This window comes from Scaptodrosophila lebanonensis, unplaced genomic scaffold (genome assembly GCF_003285725.1).
Source record: "Scaptodrosophila lebanonensis strain 11010-0011.00,11010-0021.00 unplaced genomic scaffold, SlebRS2 tig00001415-arrow-pilon, whole genome shotgun sequence".
In the NCBI taxonomy this organism is placed as follows: Eukaryota; Metazoa; Arthropoda; class Insecta; order Diptera; family Drosophilidae; genus Scaptodrosophila; species Scaptodrosophila lebanonensis.
The window spans coordinates 4,674,213-4,697,403 of NW_022060742.1; the positions used below are offsets into that span (position 1 = coordinate 4,674,213).

The 23,191-nt window shown below is 37.3% G+C and overlaps 1 protein-coding gene across 4 annotated transcripts in view; it reads left to right on the forward strand.

The window, feature by feature from the left end:
* LOC115632936 (palmitoyltransferase app) overlaps nt 1-23,191 on the forward strand; it is a 92,840-nt gene that overhangs the window by 65,508 nt on the left and 4,141 nt on the right. For 2 of the 4 annotated variants that reach the window (XM_030530229.1, XM_030530230.1), the window contains 8 exons: nt 5,602-7,089; nt 11,798-11,958; nt 12,587-12,771; nt 15,557-15,668; nt 15,739-15,893; nt 17,746-17,867; nt 17,930-18,128; nt 18,523-20,120. In XM_030530229.1, coding sequence (XP_030386089.1) covers nt 6,899-7,089; nt 11,798-11,958; nt 12,587-12,771; nt 15,557-15,668; nt 15,739-15,893; nt 17,746-17,867; nt 17,930-18,128; nt 18,523-19,695 — 2,298 coding nt within the window. In that variant the 5' untranslated portion in view covers nt 5,602-6,898 and the 3' untranslated portion in view covers nt 19,696-20,120. Of the gene's footprint in view, nt 1-5,601; nt 7,090-11,797; nt 11,959-12,586; nt 12,772-15,556; nt 15,669-15,738; nt 15,894-17,745; nt 17,868-17,929; nt 18,129-18,522; nt 20,121-23,191 lie in introns of those variants that run through there. The other 2 variants (XM_030530231.1, XM_030530232.1) reach the window with 2 other exon arrangements.

A 23,191-nucleotide genomic window follows, 5' to 3' on the forward strand; every position in this document is an offset into this window, starting at 1 on the left:
ACACACACACACACACACACACACACACACACACACACACACACACACACACACACACACACACACACACACGCGCAATATTCATACGCAGGCCAAACAGGCCAGTGTTCTGTACACACATGCAGATATATAGAGATGTTTGTTTTTGTTGAATGAGTGGGCGTAGAAATGCGAATTGGGCGTGTTGCGTAAATGAATGAGAGCAGCAAGCGAGTAGTGGAACCATCGTGGCAAGGATCGGAGGAGCACATCGAGGCTGGCGGGCCATGCAAGCGACTGAGTGCCGCTCGTCTGAATGTTAAGTGTACTCGCCATGCATGCGTATGAGTAACGAGTGAGTGTAAGATTGTAGACGAGAGTTGGCGACTCTCTCTGTGCATGTGTGTGCGCGTGTGTGTGCGTGTAGTGCACTGGTGTTCAAGTATTTGATGTATTACAAAATATGCGAAACCACAGCTGCAATTACAATGCCAAGTGTCGGCTGGCACTCGTTTCAATGTGAGCGTGTGAATACTATATAGTATATGGTGTGTGTGTGTGTGTGTGTTTGCCACTAATGTGTGCGCCTGTTTGTGTGCAGCGTAATTTAATAATGCCAACATGTGCTCTGTACGTTTCTGTTCTAGTACTATAGCTATGTAGGGAGAGGGAGCAGTTGGTTGCTGGCTGTTCACGCTGTTGTCTTTTGTTTTATTATATTAATAAACATTAAATTGGCATAGTCTGCGTCTAGGGGCAATTGCTTGCATGTGTGACCCACACACACACACAATTACACGCACACAACCCCGCCCAGAATGGCGCTCTATTGAATTGCCATAAGTGGCCATTTATTTACATATTTGCTTTTGAGTGGCACGCGGCACATGCCAAGCGCACTTCAAAGCTCGTTGATATGCTATAGCTTTAGTTGTTGTGGTTGTTGTTGTTGTTGTCGCTGTCGCTGTCGCTGCTGCTGCTATTACTGCTGCTGCTGTTTTATTGTTATTGTTTTACACACACACACAGTTTTAGATGGCATCAGTCGGCTACTGGGTTGGTTGTTGTTGCTGTTTTTATTATTGTTGCTGTTGCGTCATTTTGTGCAATTTATGAGTTTATCGAACAGACTGCACCATAAATAGAATGATGCGCACTTTATGCCAGGGATGGCAAACTAAACAGATACTAAACAGATACTAAAAATTTAATTAGCCAACCATCACAAATAATTTGACCAAATACGGTTACATAAAATTTAAGGCACTTCAGTAGCAATAACAAATTAAAAATCCACACGATTTATTAAGTAACATACATATAAGCCATTCTTGCCGATAGATAACACATAATTAATATTTTCCAAATAGTAGATACCAATTCAATAAAGTAATAGAATCTTACTTAATGTTAATTAAAATTAAATTTTCAATACCAAAACTGAAAATATGTATACAGGGTGCGCCATCTTTTATGTCGGTATGTAAATATTGAATAACCAGTGTTGAAAACCTCAGTTCAAGAAATTGTACAGAACCAAATTAAATAAAAAACAAGAAAGGAATGCTAAAGTCGAGCAGGCTCAACTCTTAAATACCCTGTACCACCCCACAAAAAATTAATTAAATTAATTTTATTAAATTATTTAATTTAATTTATTTCATTAATTAATTTAATTTAATTAATTAACTAAATTAATTAAATTAATTAACTAAATTAAATATAAAATATTCCATGCATGCATAGATACATTTACATCAGAATCGTGCCTTATGCGTGTTTGTGTACTTGTACATATGTATGTATGTGTGCATTGGGCCTGGTTATATGGCTATAACTTTCTTTCCGATCATTCTATCATAATGAAACTTGGTATACGGATATATAATTACTAACCTAATGTGACTACCAAATTTTAGTTCAAAATTCCAAGAATTACGGGAGTTATAGAAAATCAGTAATAGGGGGGGAGTGGGGGGGCGGATCAGAAAAAATTAACAAACTCGTCCTTTCTCGGTCTCAGGAGAATCTGTATACCAAGTTTGGTTATTCTAGCTCTTATACTTTCGGAGATCCTTGCGTTCATACAGACAGACAGACGGACAGACAGACGGACAGACAGACGGACAGACAGACGGACAGACAGACGGACAGACGGACAGACGGACATGGCTATATCGACTCGGCTTGTCATGCTGATCAAGAATATATATACTTTGTGGGGTCTACCAAGCCTCCTTCTGTGTGTTCCATGTGCACTCGCACAAAACTAATATACCCTTGTACCCTTTGGGTACAGGGTATAAAAATATCTCATACTTGAAAATCGGTTGTTTATTTTCAATGTTTTCAATGTTTACATACCGACATAAAAGATGGCGCACCCTGTATATTAAACATATTTTAACCATTTTTGTTTGAATACTTCAGTAATTTTAATGTACAGGGAAGAAAATTTTTGTTCAGTTAAAATTCATTTCAAATTATGATATAGTATTGACATAGGAGCTTTATGATATTTTAATGAAGCATTCGATATATTTATACAAAAAATATTATAACTAATCATTACTGTTGCGATTTGCACGTAAACAAGCAACAAATCCGAAAGCACAATAAAGAATGTTGACTACAATGATTTCTGGGCTAATGGGAGAAGAAGTGAATATTGTTCTCTCAATATTGTAATATTAGTGTTGTCAGATGAATGCACATATAGCTTATTTAAATTTTCATTCACTTCATTCAAATCGAACTAAACAAATCAGTCGACGACCTTATATTCCTGTATAACGAGAATTGATTTAATTTTTAACATGCTTTTACAATATATGAGAGTTAAAAACTTAGAATCTACCATAAATAAAACTGATGAAATGACAGTTTCAAAAATGTTTCCACTGTCCAACTTTAAAAAAAAAAATCCTTCATATCAATTGGCACTTATGATTGATTTGGTGGTTTCCTTAATTAAATGTAATTCTTGGGAATTTGATTGCATTTACCATTATCCGATTGCGTTAACTGGAAGTTCCGATTCGAAGAGTAAACCGCAAATACTGTGCATTTTTTAATGCATATATGTATCTGTTTTTTCAACCCTGATTTATTCATCGCCTGCCTTTAATTGGCACTTCTCGCTTCACATCGGCGTATGTCAACAGCTGGTTTTTTGTTGCTGTTGTTGTTGTTGTTGCTTTTGCTATTGTTGTAACGTTAATTGTTCGTTCAACTCACTTGTCGTCATTGTCTACGACTGCGTTCATTTATCGTTTTATTTCTATTGTCATTGCATATTTATGCAAATTATTATTGTAAATGTATTAGAGCTCATGGCGCGTTGCCTTCCACTAGAGTTGCCACATTTACATAAACATTGCGTCATAAAGCGCCAAGTCTTTGGCCAAACAAACACATGTGTGTTTCAAAGCAATGCAACTGCTTGCCCCCTTAATAGGCAACACTTGGCGCAATTAACGTAAATTAGCAATACAAGTCAGGCCGTACAGGAGATTTCTCGCATATCCAACAATAACAGCCACTGTGTATATGTATTTGTTTGTGTGTGTGTCTGCGTATGTGCTTGTTTAGCGGCTAGTTTATTGCATGCCCGCCAAGCGTCGCGTCTGTTTACTTAAGATAACAGTTACATTTTAGTGTACTGCAGGCTGGCTGGCACAACAGTGCGTATACTTAACTTTATTAGCGCCAAATGAGTTAACGGCATGCTCCGAAATGGCAACGCTACGAATTAGTCGCGCATTATACTATACAGGCGCTGTATGCTGGGATGTAAGCACGAATATCTGCATATATGCACATATGAGAGGTTGTGCCTGTGGTTCAGAGTTTGTTTATGCAAATTTATGAGCGGTTGTGTAGGCATGTTTATGTAAAGATAAAAGTGCGGAAAAACATTGCTAACTATTAGGAAGTTCCACTTAAACATAAATCTTCACTGTTATGCTGTATACATATATACATACTTATAATTAATTTTTAAAACTTTTATCTGTTGTTATTCAGTCTTTGCACTTGTGTAAACAATCATTATTGTCATATCTAGACCACTAATTATGCCCTAGTACAATAATAATTATTGTAGTACGTAGAATAAGAAAGCGTTAGGGCTAGGATAGGATTTAGTCGAGCTATAGACATAATTTTTTCCGGCATTCTGTTTTCATAAGTTTTGCTCAAATTTATTTATTCATTTATTTATGGTTAACAAAGAACTGCTAACTTTGCAAAAAGAAGAACAATAAAATTATTAAATAATAATAATAGGAAGAAAAGAAAAAAAGATTACTTATAAATATACAAAAGAATAAAATATATTAAATAATAAATAATATAGGATTAGAGACTGTCAGAATCAAGTTGCAAGTATATTGATGATGAAATAGGCGTAATGAAGTGTTCGAAGAATATATTGCTGTTATTCTATCTTATGTTAGCTTCCCTACATATTGTAAATACGGTTTTCATTTATGCTATTTAAAGACTATCGAAGCACCCAATATTTATTGACTTGGGACTTTGTACTCACAAGAGCCAGTATAACTTCATATTTGAAAACGCACGACCACATTTTTGTTGTTGAATTTTTTTAATAATTAATTTGTATAGTAACAGTACTTAACAATACTTACTATGACTTTTAGCAAAGGGGGTTTTATGAACAATTAAAATAAAATTAATTATTTATTATTTGAAACCCACACTTTGTACAACATGGAGAAAGATTTCAGTTCATGAGCATAAACCGTTCTCTCACTTTACATTAAACCTCATATCAATAATGCTTTTACAATTTTTACACTTCTTTTATTAATAGCATACGTTTAATATTTTTTCCTCGTTGTTTAATATAAGCATTTTATACGTGCATTCACATTGGCACCATAACAATACAAGTTTACAAATATGAAAAAGCCTAACATCAAGCACTTTCGCGCGAGGATTAATAAGCAAGTGGTGTTTTATGATTATCTAATCCTTTCAGAAAATCCTAATCGTTGAAGCCTGCGCAAAGCTCTGCAGAAAGATTTCACTTCATTAGCATAAGTCAGTCTCTCATGTCTATTATTAAACCTCATATTCACAATGCTTTTAAAATGTTCACACTTATTTTATTAATAGCTTACGTTCAATGAACACACACTTTATACTAATCATTTCAACGAATATATCGAACACAGGGCGTATGAGTAACGCTTGATACAGCACGTAAACATGAAGAGTCTATGATTGGCATAAAGACAATTAAATCCTTAATAGCTCAATAAATATAATTTGAAATGATGAGCACATTTTATGTAAAAATCACACGTACATATAAGTGTTAAAAAATGTGTAGCTTTTGCATTTGTAAATCCAAATTCTGCTAAAAATCTTTTTCCACTAACTTCACGTCCGGTTGCTCGTCGCTTAGTCCGTCTTACGGTTAGCTTGACTCGGTCCGTCAGACCATGTAATTTTATAATGCGCGTTGTCTGCTCAGTGTAAGTTTTCTCCTTTCCTTTACTTTTCGCAAATTCTTTTTGGCACTTGCGCAAAACTTCTTAATCAAAATAACTTAATAATTATATTTTCATTTCTTCTACTATCTTCTCATTGCAGTCACTAAAGGACGATAGTAATAGCGTGAACGCCAATTTTTAACTACTTTTCGACGCAGATAATTGAATCATAAAGGGCGAGGGAGAGTAAAAACAAGAGCAGCTACAGGAAATCTGGCCAAACGTCATTGTTGGAAATGTGTTAAACAAAACCAAGTTAATAATTGCCATAAAGCGAATGAAAAGCGCGCCCGAACAAAGCAGAGAACAGCACGTAGCAGAAAAGAATATTGTAAGAGGCAAAGGCAAGCAATGCAAATAAATGGCAGCGGCACAACTTAATTAATGTTGAATGAAGACGAGCAGGAGGGACGAGCAGCGCAGGAATAACGAATATTTTTGTAATAAAAAGCGGAAATTAAAACGCAATGTGGCTGATGCCGCCGATGTTGCTTCCACATCCTCTTCTCAGCATCTCGGTGGACACAACAAAGTGGACGAAATTGCTATTGAAAGAGCGCGCACGTTTATTGGGTGTGCAACAACGACGATAACAACAGCAATATAAACAGAAACCGATATAAAAAAAAAGCATACATTCATTTATATTAAGCATATATACTTTTTACAAGCAACGACTGAAACTTAAACAACAACAAACACCAACAATAAAAATCAAGCAAAAAACAATTAACTTAGCCAAAAATAAATAAGCAAACGAATAAAAACCAAATTACTCTTAAGTTGGTGGCTGCTACAAACTAGGCAAAAGTTCAAATTAGAGCAGGCAACAACAATTACTATAGCAACAACGAAAGCAACGAAAACGAGGCATAATTGAAGCGCTTCTGAATTTTATGCATGAAATAGCTAGAAACAAGGCAATACAAACACAACTTCTGCCAAGAAACTGAACAACAATAACAACACACACACACAACAAGTACCAGCAAGGAGTGGCAGCAACAGCCCATCAACAGCTACACATGAACACGCTGACATTGCCACACTAAACTGTCAAGAAAGGCGGAACACATACGAAAATTTCTCGTCAACTTTCGCCGGCGGCGCTGGCTGGTATCAAGCTCATCAACGTGGCAACGTGGCAACCACGACACCACATTGCCAGCAACACAGCAGCAGGCACCAAATAACATCATTATCGTCATCAGCAACAGCAACAGCAGCAGCAGCAGTAACGCATTCACGCATCCGTAGCCACTGTCACAGTTAGTCGTTGACCAAGGCTGACAGCCCAGTCAGGCAAAGCACGCGTCTCTCCATCAGCATCCACATCCACATTCACACATCCCCACCAGTGCCTGCCTATTCCTGTTCCTGTCCCTGTCACTGTCCCAATGAATTTGCTGTGCTGCTGTTGTTGCAGTAACATGGCACCGAATCAGCGCATCACACGCAAATGGGAACTATTTGCCGGACGCAATAAATTCTACTGCGATGGATTGCTAATGTCAGCACCGCATACGGGCGTCTTCTATTTGACGTGCATTCTAATCACCGGCACCAGTGCGCTCTTCTTTGCCTTCGAGTAAGTACACTAAATAAAAAAGAGAACATCGAAGCTATTTTTTTTAGAAATACTTATAGTATCACGCTTTCTAAATAAAAAACTAAAAGCAATAATCCTTCAGCTATGCCTTTATATGACTTAATTGAACATCTTAAATATAGCCTTTAATTAAAAAATATATTTGAAATACATTAATTTTTTTAAATCCATAAACTAACGTGTTTTTTAGCCTTCCGAATTTAGAGTCATTTGTCAAATTATCATTTTTAAGAGCAATAGTTCGCTCCTAGAAAATTTTCAATTATTTTAAATCTATGCTACTTAAATTTGGAAAAGAGACTTTAATATTAAGCATTTTATGTATTGTTCAACAACCAATTAAAACAGTCAAAAGTTACAAATTTAATTCAATAGAAAAATGATTGATTCTGCCAGGCTCGACCCGTATTTAATTTCAAATAATTGTATAATTCATAGCCGTTCATATAAATGACAGATGAGGTTGATTTAAATAATGTTGTGTACAAAAAAGATTATCCTGGTGTCATGCATGTCGAATGAGAAGCGTGCCGATAACAAAGCAGACAATGAAAGAGAAACATGCATATATTAATTTCAACAATTAGTTTTTTATTTTAACTGGACTGCTTTTAAGAGTAGGAGTTCATTCTTGCCTTTACGCTTCTATTTTAAAATGAAATTTCTTAATAATTTAATCATGTTTGTTTGATTTTCTAAAAAGTGTTGTTCAGTTTGTAAAACGTGCATATTAAGAAAATTGAAATTCAATATAGGATGAAAAAAAACGTAGAAATAATATCATTATTTTCAGTGCGGAATACGTACAATACGTTTCAGTCGTTTGGTTTGTCATTCAGTCTTTTCACCCGCTTTCTGTCGTTTGCTGCACTCGATGCCTGTGGCTTGCATTGTTTGGAAAATGTATACTCTGCTAATTAAGCATGGCCGGCTGTAGAAACGGCTCGCACCGACGTCAGCTCCGACAACTGCCGTCACCATTGCCACTGTCTATGGCCTGTTTCTAATTACAACGACATTAATGGTCTGCCTGGATCTGTCTCTCTCTCTCTGCATCGGCCGCATTCAATGGCATGTAATTATAGCTGAGCAATGTGGCGTATAAGTTATGCTTGACTGAGCCAAAGAAGACATTTTCACCAAAGCCTCTTGTGCGCAGTTTTGCCAATTTGGCTAACTTTATTTCGTTTTTGGGCTACGGTTTTTGTGGCTTAAATTAAGTGACGAGGGTTAGGCAGTGAGTGTGCAGCTCGAAAGTTAGGGCAACTGTGTTGCTGCATTTGATTTTTCAATTTTTCAATGAAGCTTTGTGATAAGTTAAATGAACTCGAATTATTTCAATTCGAACTGAACACAAATACGTGCACAGAAACGTTAATAGGGAGGGCAGAAATGAAATAGGTAGTTATACAAATATTATTTGTGCTAGTATCACGACATTGAAGCTTTTTTCATTATGAGTGAACACTTTACAGAATCTGCATTGTCATTTCTTTCATTTTTTTTTTTTTTTTTTTTTTTGTCAAAGCTCTATAACAGTGAAAATAATAATGACTGAAACACAGGGTAGCGTGATTTGAAGTCGGCTCGTGAAATAGATTCATAAATTCATAACTAAATTCATTCTGGGTGTTACACACTTTCACACCAAAAACAAAACCAAGTACATATACCCGTAAACATCTCAGTGAAGGATATACAAATTTCCACCAAATCAACAACCGTTTCTGCTTAACCGATTGATTTTGATGGTGGACAGTATACTTAAAGCTTTTTCTTTAAAAACGTAGTTGACAAAATAAACAACCTCCTTAAAATTTATATTTTGTTGGTAGCGAATATTAACAAAATATAAATAAACCATTACACTCGTGCATGACTAGGAACTCTTAATGCTTTCGGAACAATTCGTCTTTTGCTTCAACGTAAAAGCTGGGAATACACTTTTGCCATTTACCCAAAACTCGCCCATAGATCGATTCAATAGAATTTGCCAGCTAATTTAAATTCATGGTTTACACATCCAATGGCCACGTTGTAATGCAATAATAATAATAATGTTACTCATAGACCATGTGTCAGGGTTTTGTGCTACTAAATAAATATCAGAGGGTTCTGCACGTGCGCCAATGCATATGTGTGAGTGTAGCTAGCATTGTGTCTCTGTGTGTGTGTGGGTTTTCTGTAGGGTGAGTATGAGAAAAGGCCGCAAGCGTTTAACTCAATTCCATTTAGTTACACATGGCGTATACATAACAACCGCATTGGTGCTGTTGGCTGCTATCGTACAAATAACGTATACGTCACGTATCCCAAATACAAATAAAAACACGTTGCTTAGCTACTAATACTGTATTTTCCAACACTGATGCAGCTAGATACGTGCGCATGCTGCACGATTAGAAGCTGAAATTATGCTCAACATTTTCTGCACGAAATCATTTCAACACCACCGCCAAAGAAATTGCATGGAGAACACCCACATGCCCACCCACTCATATATAAGGAAATGAAATTGAAATAGCTGGTGAGCTGTAGTTATTTTTGTTGTTGTAGCCGCTCTGCAGCTGCAGCTGCACTAGAACTTGCAACCCAAAATTTATGCGCTGCTGAAAAGGGAGCGCCGCAACAGCGATGCTGGCAGCGAAAGTGTGGCGCCATTCTGCCAGGATTGCCACGATTTCATTTTCATTGCTTGCTTTATATTAGCGTGCATAGAGAGGAACAAGGAAGTGGGAAGGCAGACAGACAGACAGACAGACAGGCAGAAAGGCAGTGCAACTTTGGGGATTACTATATCTTCTATGCCTTTGAGGGCTTGCATGGCTTTCTTTTTTAAGATATGCAACCTATTCTCTTGCTCGCTCACAGGCAGCCACAAATTGTATTTCGCTCAACGCGTTCAAAATACTATTTATACAAAAATGCTAGAGAAACGAAAAGGTATAGCATACAATGCAGCGCATGATAGTTTTCCATTCTTCTTCTTCTTATTTTGATTATGTATACGCCATTGCCAGCGATTTAGGAACAAACAATTGGTCTGTTGACATATATTTGTATGTGTGTATAGCGTGTGGGTGTGTGTCATGACAAATGTACTAAAATGTTTTTCGTTTAGCTGTTCTGTCACACATTTGAATGCCAAAAAAATACTTATATCTATGTACAGTATACGTAGATGATGAAATGGAATAGATGCTGAAAAAATTAAGCTGATGCAACTGAGCTTTCGGCCATGCATAGCTCTCTAAGCACTGGGGCTCGTCACACATAATTCTCATTATGTTATAGTCCTTTGTGTATGCCGCACTGCACCCAAGAGCTGCCCAGAGCTGTGGCCTGTTATTCACAAATCGTTTGCACGCATTGGGCACAAAACAACAATGCTGTTCCATGCTTCAGAGCAGCGCCAACAGCACCACATCATCAGCAACAACACCATCATCGTCCTTATCATCACGATTATAATCATCGTGAAGCAGGGAGCAGCAGCAACAGCCGCTTAGAATTCTCCCGCTGGGATACACATGCTCCATGCTACAGTTTCCGTTCACTGCATCCCACAATTCCCCTGTTGCATATTTGTGCGGGTGCTTTTGGGGCATTGCCAAAACGCCAAAGACATTTGCATGCATTTTTTAAACAAACCACACACACACACACTCATACACATGCAGACATAACTGCATATCATAAACATGCATTGAGACTGCAACGGGCCTTTATAACTTTAATGAGATTTGGAAAGATATTTTGGCTCTGAGTCTGACAATTTTATAAACTTCTCCTTCTTGTAGATTGAATTTTGCAGAACAGGTGTGAAATTCGAAATGAAGAGAACATAAACGAAATAGATATATTTTAATTCCATTTCACAGATGCAAAGCTTGTCATGATGTTTCTAAGCTTGAACAAGTTTAACAGCTGAAATAGATTGATGTGCAATAAGTTCCCACACATTTGGTTCATTTATAATGATTATATTAGCCTCTTCAATATTTTTTTGCTGTATTCTACTCCCATAAACACTTCAGCAGTTTTAGCATCATATCTTAATTACAATAAAGAACTTTTTAAACATGTTTAAGGAAGTTTAAAATTGGCTCTAACCCAGGATCAATAAATTTACATTTGCGTTTGTAGCAATTCAGAAACAAAGTTCAGAGTTTTCAGACGGCTTATGAAAATCCCAACCTGTCAGAAATGTTGTTGCCCCAAATTCTATTTTAAATAAAAAACGAACAACGCTCAATTATATATATTATAATTATTATTTATACCTTAATTCAAAAGGGACAAACAGATAAATATATATTTACAACATTTATTTATTTATTAATTTGGAATTCATATTCTCCTGGAAGAAGACTAAAATTTACTGCTTAGAAAATATAAAACACGAAAGACACGTTTATTATATTATTATTTATTCTTTATTTATTTATTTATTTTATTTATTTATATTTATTTTTATTATATGGTTACACATAAAAAAAATCGCTCAATTTTAAAACTTAGTGTATACCGGTGAAACGCCATTGGCCGCCCAACATAGACGAGGTTGTTGCCGAGAGTTTTTTATTAGCAAAGCAAATGGGAATTTATGAATATTTTTGGATCTTTAATTTTACCTAATAAGATTTATATATTAATTGTGTTCTTATTCTATGCACTCTCTTTGCAGCTGCCCATATTTGGCCACAACCATTAATCCAGTGATACCCATTGTGGGGGCCGTTTTATATTTCTTTACAATGAGTTCCTTGCTGCGTACAACATTCACAGATCCTGGCGTTATACCGCGTGCCTCCAATGACGAGGCTGCCTATATAGAAAAGCAAATTGGTAGGTAAAATGTTCTGTCTGCAATACGATTGCATATATGTATGTATGTACAAGTAGTAGGTGTGTAAGTACAAGCATGTGTGCATAGAGGGGCACGGCTAAAACAAATATGAGCAAGGTCGTTATACTTAATACACCCAACCATATATTTGTTTTCACTTCATTAAAGTTATGCACAGTGTGTGTACGTGCGAGTGTGTGGGCTTAGAAGGGTGAGGGTGTATGTGTGTGCCCGCGCTTGTAAAAAGTAATGAGCATGGGCATGACATAGAAAGCGAAATAAAGCCCACACACCAACATACACACATACATATATACACAGATATGTATGTATGTATGTAGTATAAATATGTTTGTCTGAATGTTAGTATAAAAATCATCAAAGCCAACGTTGCGTTTGTGCACACTAATGAGTTGTAGTTGTTGTTGTTGTTATTGTGACTGCCGTTGCTGCTGTTACTGCTAACTGTTGACTGCTCTGTGTAAAATATGTATTTAAAATGTGGAAATTTTTTTAAAAATTTGTTCTTCTACTCTTCTACTTGCATGTCAACAACGCTGCTGCTGCTGATGCTGCATTTCCGCTGCCACGTGCACTTCCGTTTCCTGGCACTCTTAATGAGCGCAGAAGTGCCAAACTCACTCAACAGCCCCACATATCGACCCCCGCCCCGCACCAAGGAGGTGCTCGTCAAGGGACAGACGGTCAAATTGAAATATTGTTTCACCTGCAAAATATTTCGACCGCCACGCGCATCGCATTGCAGTCTTTGCGATAATTGTGTGGATCGTTTTGATCATCATTGTCCTTGGGTAAGTCAACTGTGCGCTAATTCTAATGACATGTCAGCTGAATGAATAAATGAATGAATGAATGAACGAATGCGCGAGTGAGTGCGCCGAATGAATGTGTGCCTCCCCCCTGCCTGCCTGCCTGCCTGCCTGCCTGCTAGCCTGACATTGAGCTGCCGCCGCAGCCGTGCACATTAATTTGAATGTGGGGCGCATGGCCTACACACACACACACACACACACATACACAGGGGTGCACAAAAACAACAACTGTCACTTGCGCCGACGCCCGCAAGCCAACCTCCACAAGCACTCCAACGAACAGTGATCCAAATATACAAACTAGTTATTTTTAATTTAAACAGTTTACTTGATATGGTTATTTGCTTAAAGTTTTTCCTTTGTTATTTTCCGCTTATTACTCATTTATTTATTCATTTAAAATAGCTCGAGTAATGTTTTGTTTACCGTAGTTTAGTAAGAGGTCACATGAGATCGCAGTACCTCAGCGCTTTAAAGCACAAAAAGGCTTTGTTTTAAATGTTTTGAAAACATTAGATACTAAAGGTTCATGGACGATGTTAATTATTAAACTTCAGATCAAAATTGAACATTTTATTCAGCATATCTATGAATAAACATTACCTTATTTCTCCGGGTGTTTTCTTTGTAGTCCCTCTTATATGTAGAGGTGGGACTTTTACATGACAAAACCTTTGTTTCCCTTTACTATAGAAATGCAGTTACTTGCATTAAATATAATGGGAAAAACAACTTTAAAATAAAACTTATCAATTGTTAAAAAATCGAACTTTCCCGCAGAAAAAAAATTTAAATCTGAAATTCTAAAAAACCTTAAAACCTTATAAGATCACATGCAAGCTAAGCATAATATTTCAGAACCTTTAATTACATTAAGATTTTCAGTTTCACAAGCACAAAATTTGTTAATAATACTACATATATAATGAAAACATAAACTAAGTAGATCAAATAGACTGTGGCTATCGAAACCAATCGTATCTATCTAGAACAGCCAACAGATAATTAATTAAGTAATTTTTTAGATTTTCCACATAGATACTTAGCGCTCTTGAATTGGAAAAGTAATACCTGCGAGTAGGAGTTAGGAATAAGGTCACTGTGCCCCCTCTGTTTGGCAATGACAGTTGGCCAAGCGAGCGCGCTCGGATGCTGACTTTAACCCAATTTCTGTGCGAAAGCGTTGAGGTTGCTAATTTTTTAGGAAAAATAATTTCCAGCGAAAAGCGTGCACGACATGCTGAAAACATGAAATGGAGAAAATGCTGGCCCACTAAAGCCAGCCCGCGTTATAGTTTTTTGTCACATGTAGCCTGGCAAACACAAAAAAACAAAAAAAAAAAAAAGCAGCATAGAATGAAAAGCGAATTTCCCGCGAGCGCCTAAAAGATGCAACAAGATGTGGCGTCAGTGGCAACGAACCACGAGCCGGCGGATGTGCGCATGGCTGGGCGCGACCGACGGACCGACCAAGCAAACAAGACCGCACACACATACACTTAAGTAGCCGCACTTGTGCCTGTATGTACGTGTATGTGTTCAACATTGTGGGGCTCCCCTTTTGCATTAAGTGCAGCGCGTCTTTTCAGGCAACAAAGTCATCATGACTGTTGTTGTTGCTGGTGTTGGTGCTGATGCTGGTGTTGGTGCTGATGCCACCGCCGCCGCTGCTGCCTCTGATGAGTGGGTTTTGAATTTTTCATTTGCTGGCGAAAGCGTTTTGTACGCCACCTACCAACAACGCAAAGCTCCCCCTGCATGCCCCCACCACGAGCCGCCGCGCCGTTAGCCTGAAGGTCGCCTTGTCTTTGACTTGCTACTTGCCTATAGAACTTTGCAACAACATAGAAAAGGGGTGTTATAAGTTTGTGCCGATGTTGGCTGTTGGCTATGCGTTGAAGCAAACTTTGCACAACCCGCAAAGTTAATGCATAAATATTTTGATTTCTTTTAAGGATTAGCATCTCTCTGTTAGGCACTTAGCTCACATTTTCCCATCTCAGTCATAACTTAATTCACTGCATACTAAAATGTTGAATACTTAGCCTCTGCACAGGTGAAGTGTAGGACAATAACTAAAGGTATTGATTAAATGTATTGCCCTACACATCATTGCATGTATTTGAGTTTGTATCTTTGTACTTTGACGATTGCTTTTAAATTCGGACAAAACACTGTGAAGAAAATACGTAAATGATTTATATCAATTATTTTTACACAATGTATATTTTTTAGAGCCTCAAAACTTTTAAAATCGGTTTGAAATGTTTATTCTTGTACATTCATATCTAACACGCATAAAGGATAGGGTACATCAAATTTAAAATCAGAAGGCCGAACACACTCTCCATGTAATCAAAACAATCAGCAAGCTATATATAACATTTAAACACTGGACGGTATATTAAGCTATGGTCGTCTGTCTTGTTTCTGATTCAAGCACTATCTCTCCATTAGACTTAAAGCTTCTGCGTTAAAACATTGCAGTTGACCTAATTGCATTTTTATACCCCTTTATCAATCTTTAAGGCCATTTTTGCTTCGATGCGTCCTCTGTTAGTTGCGGTCCCTTTTAATTTGGTGCGGCTACACATTCCAGAAATGGTTTTTTAACGCCCCACATTTTTCCCAATATACTTGCACGCCCTAATTAGGCATCAAGGGACAATTAACCCTACTGTGTGGTATGCTGCCCATACTCTCTACATGTGCATAAAGATGTTTTTTGTTCGATATTGATAATTATTTATCTTTATATTTTCAGGTGGGAAATTGCGTGGGGAAGCGTAATTATCGCTTCTTTTATTTGTTTCTAGTCTCATTGGCATTTTTAGCTGTATTTATATTCTCATGTTCTGTGACGCATTTAGTTTTATGTGAGTATATCTCTGAAGTGACTCAGAGACTGGGATCATCTAATTAAATGACTTCTATATTCGTTTACAGTAATGAAAACCGAGAATGAGGTCTTCGAAGTAATAAAGAAGGCGCCCTTTACTGTGATTGTTGTGTTCATTTGTTTCTTTTCGATATGGTCGGTAATTGGACTGGCTGGTTTTCACACATATCTGACCACAAGCGATCAGACAACGAATGAAGATGTGAGTGGAAAATATTATTTGAAAGATACAATAATGATTGAAGTGCAACAATATGATATATTTAGTTTAAGTTTAATATTGATATGCAAATTTGATAAAAAAAAAATTGAAAAAGGATGCCTAACAATAATCTTAGACAAATAAAATTTGGTTAAGATTGGACGTAAAATCGTATATCTACATTAAAGGCGAGCCGTATTTAATATGTCTGTATACTTCTGTCTGTATGTATAATATCGAGAGTCAATTAACTTGGTATGCATTTTCTTCTAAATCATGTGGAATATGTCTTCAAAACATTACCGAACAGCCGCATCTTGCATTTATTAATTAGGATTAAAAGTGATTATTTTTTAATTGTATTCTTTCGCTCTCGTTATAATGATTTATTTTGAGTTTTACTTAACAACTGAACTAATATTGATTATTTTTGGGAAAACAATAAAACATATAAAGTAGTAATTATTCTTAAAGATTTATTTGTTTGATCCAACATAAACCTCAACTTATAATTTTCCCTGCCTTCTTCATAAGGAATAAGGACAGAATTTTTATATGTGTACTATAAACTATAAGCCAAACCGAACCCCTGTAGTACAGTTTTGGGTTAAAAACACATCCTTAAAAAAATATTTTCACGCAAAATTACAGCTTGAGTTTTATTTTTGATATCAAAAAATTGAGTTGAGTTGTATTTTTGATATTAAAAAAATTAAACTCAAAGAATAATCAATTTTTTACGAGTTTTTTTTTTTTTTGCTCAAAAATAATGATTACGAATTAAGTTATAAAGTAAAACTCAAAATTAAGATAATCCTAAACAAGATAGAACGCTACAGTCGAGCAAGCCCGACAGTAAAATAGCCTGTACTCTCCACAAAAAAGAAAAATTAAAAAAAAAAAATTTTTTTAAAAAAATTAAATTATTAAAAAAAATTAATGAATTAATTAATTAAATTAAATTAGAATATATGTTTATGTTTAGTTTTAACAGCATACATTTACATCACGTACCTATGCGTGTTTATATGCGTGTATGTATGCAGCACAAAGTTGAACCAAAGCAGCAACAACAACAACAGCTGCGGGCAGCGCTGCCGACAGAGGCAGCGCATGAGCAGCGATTTTACTTATGGCTATAACTTTCTTCAGAATTGACCTATCATGATGAAATAAATCATAAATCACACGGACACATTAGTACTAACTGGATGTACCTACCAAAATTGATTTCAAAATTCCGAGAATTACGGAAGTTATAAGAAAAAACACGAATTGCGGGGGAGTGGGGGGGTGCATCGAAAAAAAACTCAAACTCGTACTTTCTCGGTCTTAGGAGAATATGGAAACCAAGTTTGGTTATTCTAGCTCTTATACTTTCTGAGATCCTTGCGTTCATACGGACAGACGGACAGACGGACAGACGGACAGACAGACGGACAGACAGACGGACAGACGGACGGACGGACAAGGCTATATCGACTCGGCTTCTCATCCTGATCAAGAATATATATACTTTGTGGGGTCTGCCACGCCTCCTTCTGTGTGTTACATACATGCGCACAAAACTAGTATAGCCTTTCACCCTTTGGGTACAGGCTATAAAAAGGATTTTGGTAAATTCCTCGCTTTCTCATAGCGAACGATTTTTTCGGTAAAAAAAAAAAACAAGTATTTATTATACTATGCTCGCAATCATAATTCAACAACGGTTTCATTCCTTGAAAGTGATTTACCTTCAAAAATTATTATTGTAGACTTATCAGTAATTTAAGGGAATCTTTGGATTGCCTTTAACCCCACGAATAAGATCACAATTTAACAGTTAAAGCTTTTTTTCTTCCCCAAACAGCTCAAGGGCTCGTTTTCATCCAAGGGCGGTCCGCGCACACAGAATCCCTATTCGCGTGGCAACATTTGCCTGAACTGCTGCCACATATTGTGTGGTCCCATGACGCCCTCGCTGATCGATAGGTTTGTAGCATCACGTTCAACTATAAGTTTTATTCAAGTGCCCAATATTCTCATTTTGATAGACGCGGCATTGCCACCGATGAGTATATCCAGCAAATGCAACACCACCATTCCAGTCCGCGTCATCCGCTTAGTGATGTGATGAGTGGCGGTGGCGCCCACCTGGTAACCACTTCGCAGCCCATGTTGGGCGGCATAAGTGGTGCTGGGGGCGGCATCAGCATTGGTGGTGCGGAACTGAAACCGCGCTATTACGATGAGGTAAGTTGGCGAACTTTCTTCCCGCACTTTCCTTTTGTACACTGTGATTTTTGCTCTCTCACTCTCTGTAATACCGAACTACTAAACTCTAAATGTCTCTCAGCACCTGTGCTTGCTTATAAGAAACAAAAAGAAAAATCTAAACTAAAAATCGAACAATCGAAAAACCATAAAATCTCATACAAGAGTTTTTTACGCACCTCATTTTGATGCTCAATTTGTTCTCTACTTCTTTTATTTTTGCATATACGTTTTTGTAACTAAACCAAACCACAATAACTACAACAACAACTACAACAATCAACCACACACCACGTTAAACTACAAAAACAACAACTATGAACACACCTGATAAACAATTGAAACCGTCGATAAACTACAATCAACAACCAAGTCAAATCCCTCCTCTTCGACCCTGGAGGGCAATGGTTTGGCCGCTGGTGCCGCCGCAGCTGCCAATGGCCATCATGGCAACGGGTTTGACAGGCCGCCCAGCTACGATATGTTACAGAACGGTAAGTCCCGCAGACAGCAGCATCAAAGGTGCTCGCTGCAAACCCTACTACCCGCTAGCGCCCAGCAGCAATTTAAGGCCAACAAGCACAAGCAGCTCAAGCAGCAGCGCGAGCATCAACACAAGCAGCAGCTTGTGGCAGCGGAGCTGCAACAGCTGCAGCATGAGACGCACAGCGGTCTGGGCACGCCGCCCGCGCTGATGCGCTCGCCCGCGAGCACCTCCTCGTACCGCCTGAATCTGAAGCGTTCGCTGCACTTGCCACTCACTCCATCGTACGATGATGCACGCAACTCGCCACTGCCCCTGTTGCACCATCATGTGCACTCACAGCACACCACAGCCATAGGTAGCGTGTCTGCTGCAGCAGCAGTTGCCGCAGCGGCCAGTGGTGGTGCTAGTGGTGCTAGTGCTGGTGGCTGTGGCGGGTCCTCCTCCTCGACAACAGCACCAACATCTGCCTCTATAGGAACAACAACAAATACAGCAGCTCTGCCACCACCACCGACGGCGCCGCGTCGCCCCTCATCGCTGCAACTGCAGGCCAGTGCCGTGCACTCTGCCAGCAACACAACCCTGACCACCATACACACAACGGCGCCACAGCCGCCGGCACCTAGCGACTTTAAATATTATTCCCCGCAACGTAGCACGGAATCGAAATTTTTGCGGAATTTTGCGTTCCCGAAATCGGCGCGCAGCATGCGACGCCAAAGTACACAGAGCGTAGACTCACAAAAGGTCAATATAGCTGGATACCACCCGCTGCCTATGCGGAAGCCGTATAAACATCAGGAGGTCATGTTCGAACTTAAATCACCGACCAATCGACTGACCATTCGCGAATGTGATTTTGGCGGTGGCGGCGAACCCTGCGACGACGATCAGTCGATCAAGGACAGCCAGATCTTTCGTGTTAGTAAACGAAATCTTTATATGAATCATCGATCGCCATGGAAGGAGCGCGATCGCTATTCGAATCTGTACGAATACTCGTTCAACATTGATCTCAATTCGATTATTGAGGATGCGGCGGGCAGCGATTCGTCATAGTACTACGCAGCAGCTGGGGCGCAAGAAAACACTGCCGCCGACAGCGACCCCACAATGGTCGCTGTCCTTGTTCACTACTTTGATTGGTTGTTAAACGTTGTACATAATAGACAAATACTACATGTTGTAGGCCATCATGATAATGGCGCGACAGTTATTGCCAAATTTTCGTTACTGTTACCGCTGTTCTCAGTCTAGGCAGCACGAATTATAAAATACTGCATTTATGCGAAGATCGAAATATCTGATTTAAATATTTTTGGCATTCAGTTATCTTTTGTGATAAAACAAACATTTAAAAGGATTTAAAGGATTGCGAAAACGAGACCAAAGCAAAAAAATCATGTTTGGATTTCTTATAAAAACGAATCAATTAGTTCTTTTCAAGAAGCTCTTTGATTGTATTAATTACTGATATTCTTCAACACAGCCATAAACTTTCCCTTATAGAATCATTTTCTCTTCTACGAGCTTTCTTCAAAGTTAATACTAATCTAGCGTTCGTCTTTGCGCTTCTCCTCTCAAGTAGGTTGTTGAACAACAAAAGTGTGTTTTTAGTAGGAATAGTAGAAATGATATTTACTCTTATAAGTATATCAGATATCGGAAACACGACCAGGAAAATTTCACAATATCTACTGCATCGCTCATTGGCAACAAAGTTAAAAAAGACCAAAATACATATAAAAAGTGATCGTTTTTCAGATTTAGGTAACATTAGTCAAATTTCAAGTTTTCAGGATTTGTAATTCACATATTCGTGTATTTCATTTGAATTCTTAAGGAATTGAACTAAATTTAAGAGCTAAACTCGCCAGTTTCGATCTTCACATAAACAAAAATAAATGAAAACACTTTTGGCTTCCATGACATGGACTAAGTTCACTTTCGTTGTTAGGCGCACTAGAACGTAACGTTATTATTTTGCACGCCGTCGAGATTTTGTGTTTTTATTACAAGTATTCTAAATTTTGGACACACACTTACACGAATACATAACATACTCTACATACACCCGTAGCGCCCAGAATGCCGTAACCAGCCCAACCAAATCCCTTGAAAGATGTTTAAAAAAAATAGAGAATACAAAATTGAAACAATCGAAACCCAAAGTTGGTTCATACAAACTTTTCCGTTTATGTAGCAGCTGTTTCCCCCCAGACGGAACACGCTGGCACTTGGGGTGCCCCCCACCCTTGGGCACCCGGAGGGCCAGCGTGTGTCCAAGTCGTCAAAATTACGTACATATATCGAACTATACATAACCCAACGCCGCCACCTCCAATAGCGAAGAAACCAGCAACCAACAACCAACAACAAATAACCAACAACTAGACACAGCATTTCCCTGTGCATGAATTTTTGAATTATTGTAGTTTATAAATGAATTTACTTTTAATTTGTGAATTGTTTTTAATTCAGATGACAACGGTAAACACTGGCTTTAATGAACAGCCGCTTAACATTTTCGGCAGTCACTTGTGCACTTACACTTGGCTTACATTTAATTTTTAAGGTTTCAATTCTACGAAAAAGCAAAAAACTTTAACTAATTAAAACAAACTACTACTACTTTTGTATCCATACAAGAGAGTAAAATGTGTCGTAGGAAAATAAATTTAAAACATGTATTTAAAAAGCCAAACAACTGCCATTTATTCAACAACAACAACAACAAACAATTTTGTTAGAACTTTTAAGTTCGTTTTATACAACGTGTGAGAATCAATAAGAATTTGATATGAATCAATTTTAAGCAGTAATTTTAATGAATTTCCGAGAAATGCACGCTAACATTTTAAATACAAAAACCAATACTAAACCAATAAGATTTGCCAAGTGACTGCTAAGTAGGTCATAAAAAATACGTTTACTGAGTAAAACAAACAATACTTCTAGCTAACTACCATATACAAATAAGCTGAATGCATAAACAAAATTGAAGCATTGCTATTTAAAATAATAAAAACCAAGAAATAAATGTATAGTATATAAGATCGTCGGTCTGGGGTAGAACATCTACTTTCGACATCAATGGACAACAGTGGATCGCAAAACCGATCTTCCGTAGCAACATTAGAAGTTAGAGCCACTCGACCAAACTGAAAGAAAGTTAAACAGTTTCGCTTCTTTTTTTTATTTTTTCAGCAAATTTGAAGTTCTTTTTCTGAGATGTCAGTTAATTATCAGTTGTTCGATGTATTTAGTTCAATATTTCAGCTAGGGAAAGATAGATATGTTGAGTTTATTTATTGCTTAACAGTTGATCAATTAATCGGATTTTGTACAATTATAACCAATTGAGCGTTTTATAACATAATTGGAATAGCTGAATAGTATTCTTATGCGTAGTTAACCCCTTCCTGGCCATTGTAGCTGCTTAGCTACAGAAAGTTATCCATACACATATGTATTTCCAAGCAGAAAACAAGAAAGTAATGCTAGAGTCGAGCGGGTTCAACTCTTAAAAAAAAAAACTGTGGCTAAACATTTTACATTTTTAGAAATAGCCCAATTCTCTTATGATAATCAGAATTGTATTTTCGTATTTTGAGCATGTCAGGGAGAGTTTTAGATGAATGAGAGATTAATTGAAAATGAAAATTTGATCGATTTAAAAATTCTCAATTGGCCAGAGTAGGAAGTGCAGATACAGTGCCAATTGAGTATTTGAAAGTCAGTTAATAAGTTATATCCGAAACCGACGATCCCATTATACATAATCAAAAGATTGACTGCATGCCCGACATCATCTATTGGAATTCGTATGTACGCATAGGTTTTTAAAAACGCAATTGATTAGAACAATAAGCAAGCTTACAGAGTAATATGGCGCATGCGCAACTCGTGTGCAGTCTTCAAGGCTTTAAATGTTGCGCATTAACAATACATTATATGAGTTCCTTTTATAAATACATGAATAATGGTAATAGCAACAAAATATATAAAATTATGTATGTATTTCATGTTTCAATCTAGGCATGGAAAGCGTGTGTTAAAAATATATATATATATAAATCAATTGATATATACATAGATATATACCTAAATGTTGAGCAATAATGCGTAAATTAGCGTATGTTTATACCTAAATGAATGAAATGTTAATTTTAAAGCAACATACCGACATACATACAAACATACATACATAGTACAGACATACTTGTATGTATGTATTACCAACAAGAACTACTCAAGAAATTTATACACGAAAATTAAAAACCGAATTGTTAAATCGAATGAAAACAAACAATATGTACTATAAACCAAAAAAGGAGCATGTTGCGCTGAAGAAAGACTAGCAAGGAGAAAAGAAAAGAAAAACAAATGAAAATAGTTTGGTTTTTTGGATATTTGCTTCTTGGAAAGGAAAGCACGTGTAAATCGCAAAGAGTTTAATTCGACTGTCGCAGTAACGGTACTACCTTTCTCAAAAGCAAACTTCTAAAAAAGAACATCCTATTAATTGGATACACTCACACGCACAACAACAGGA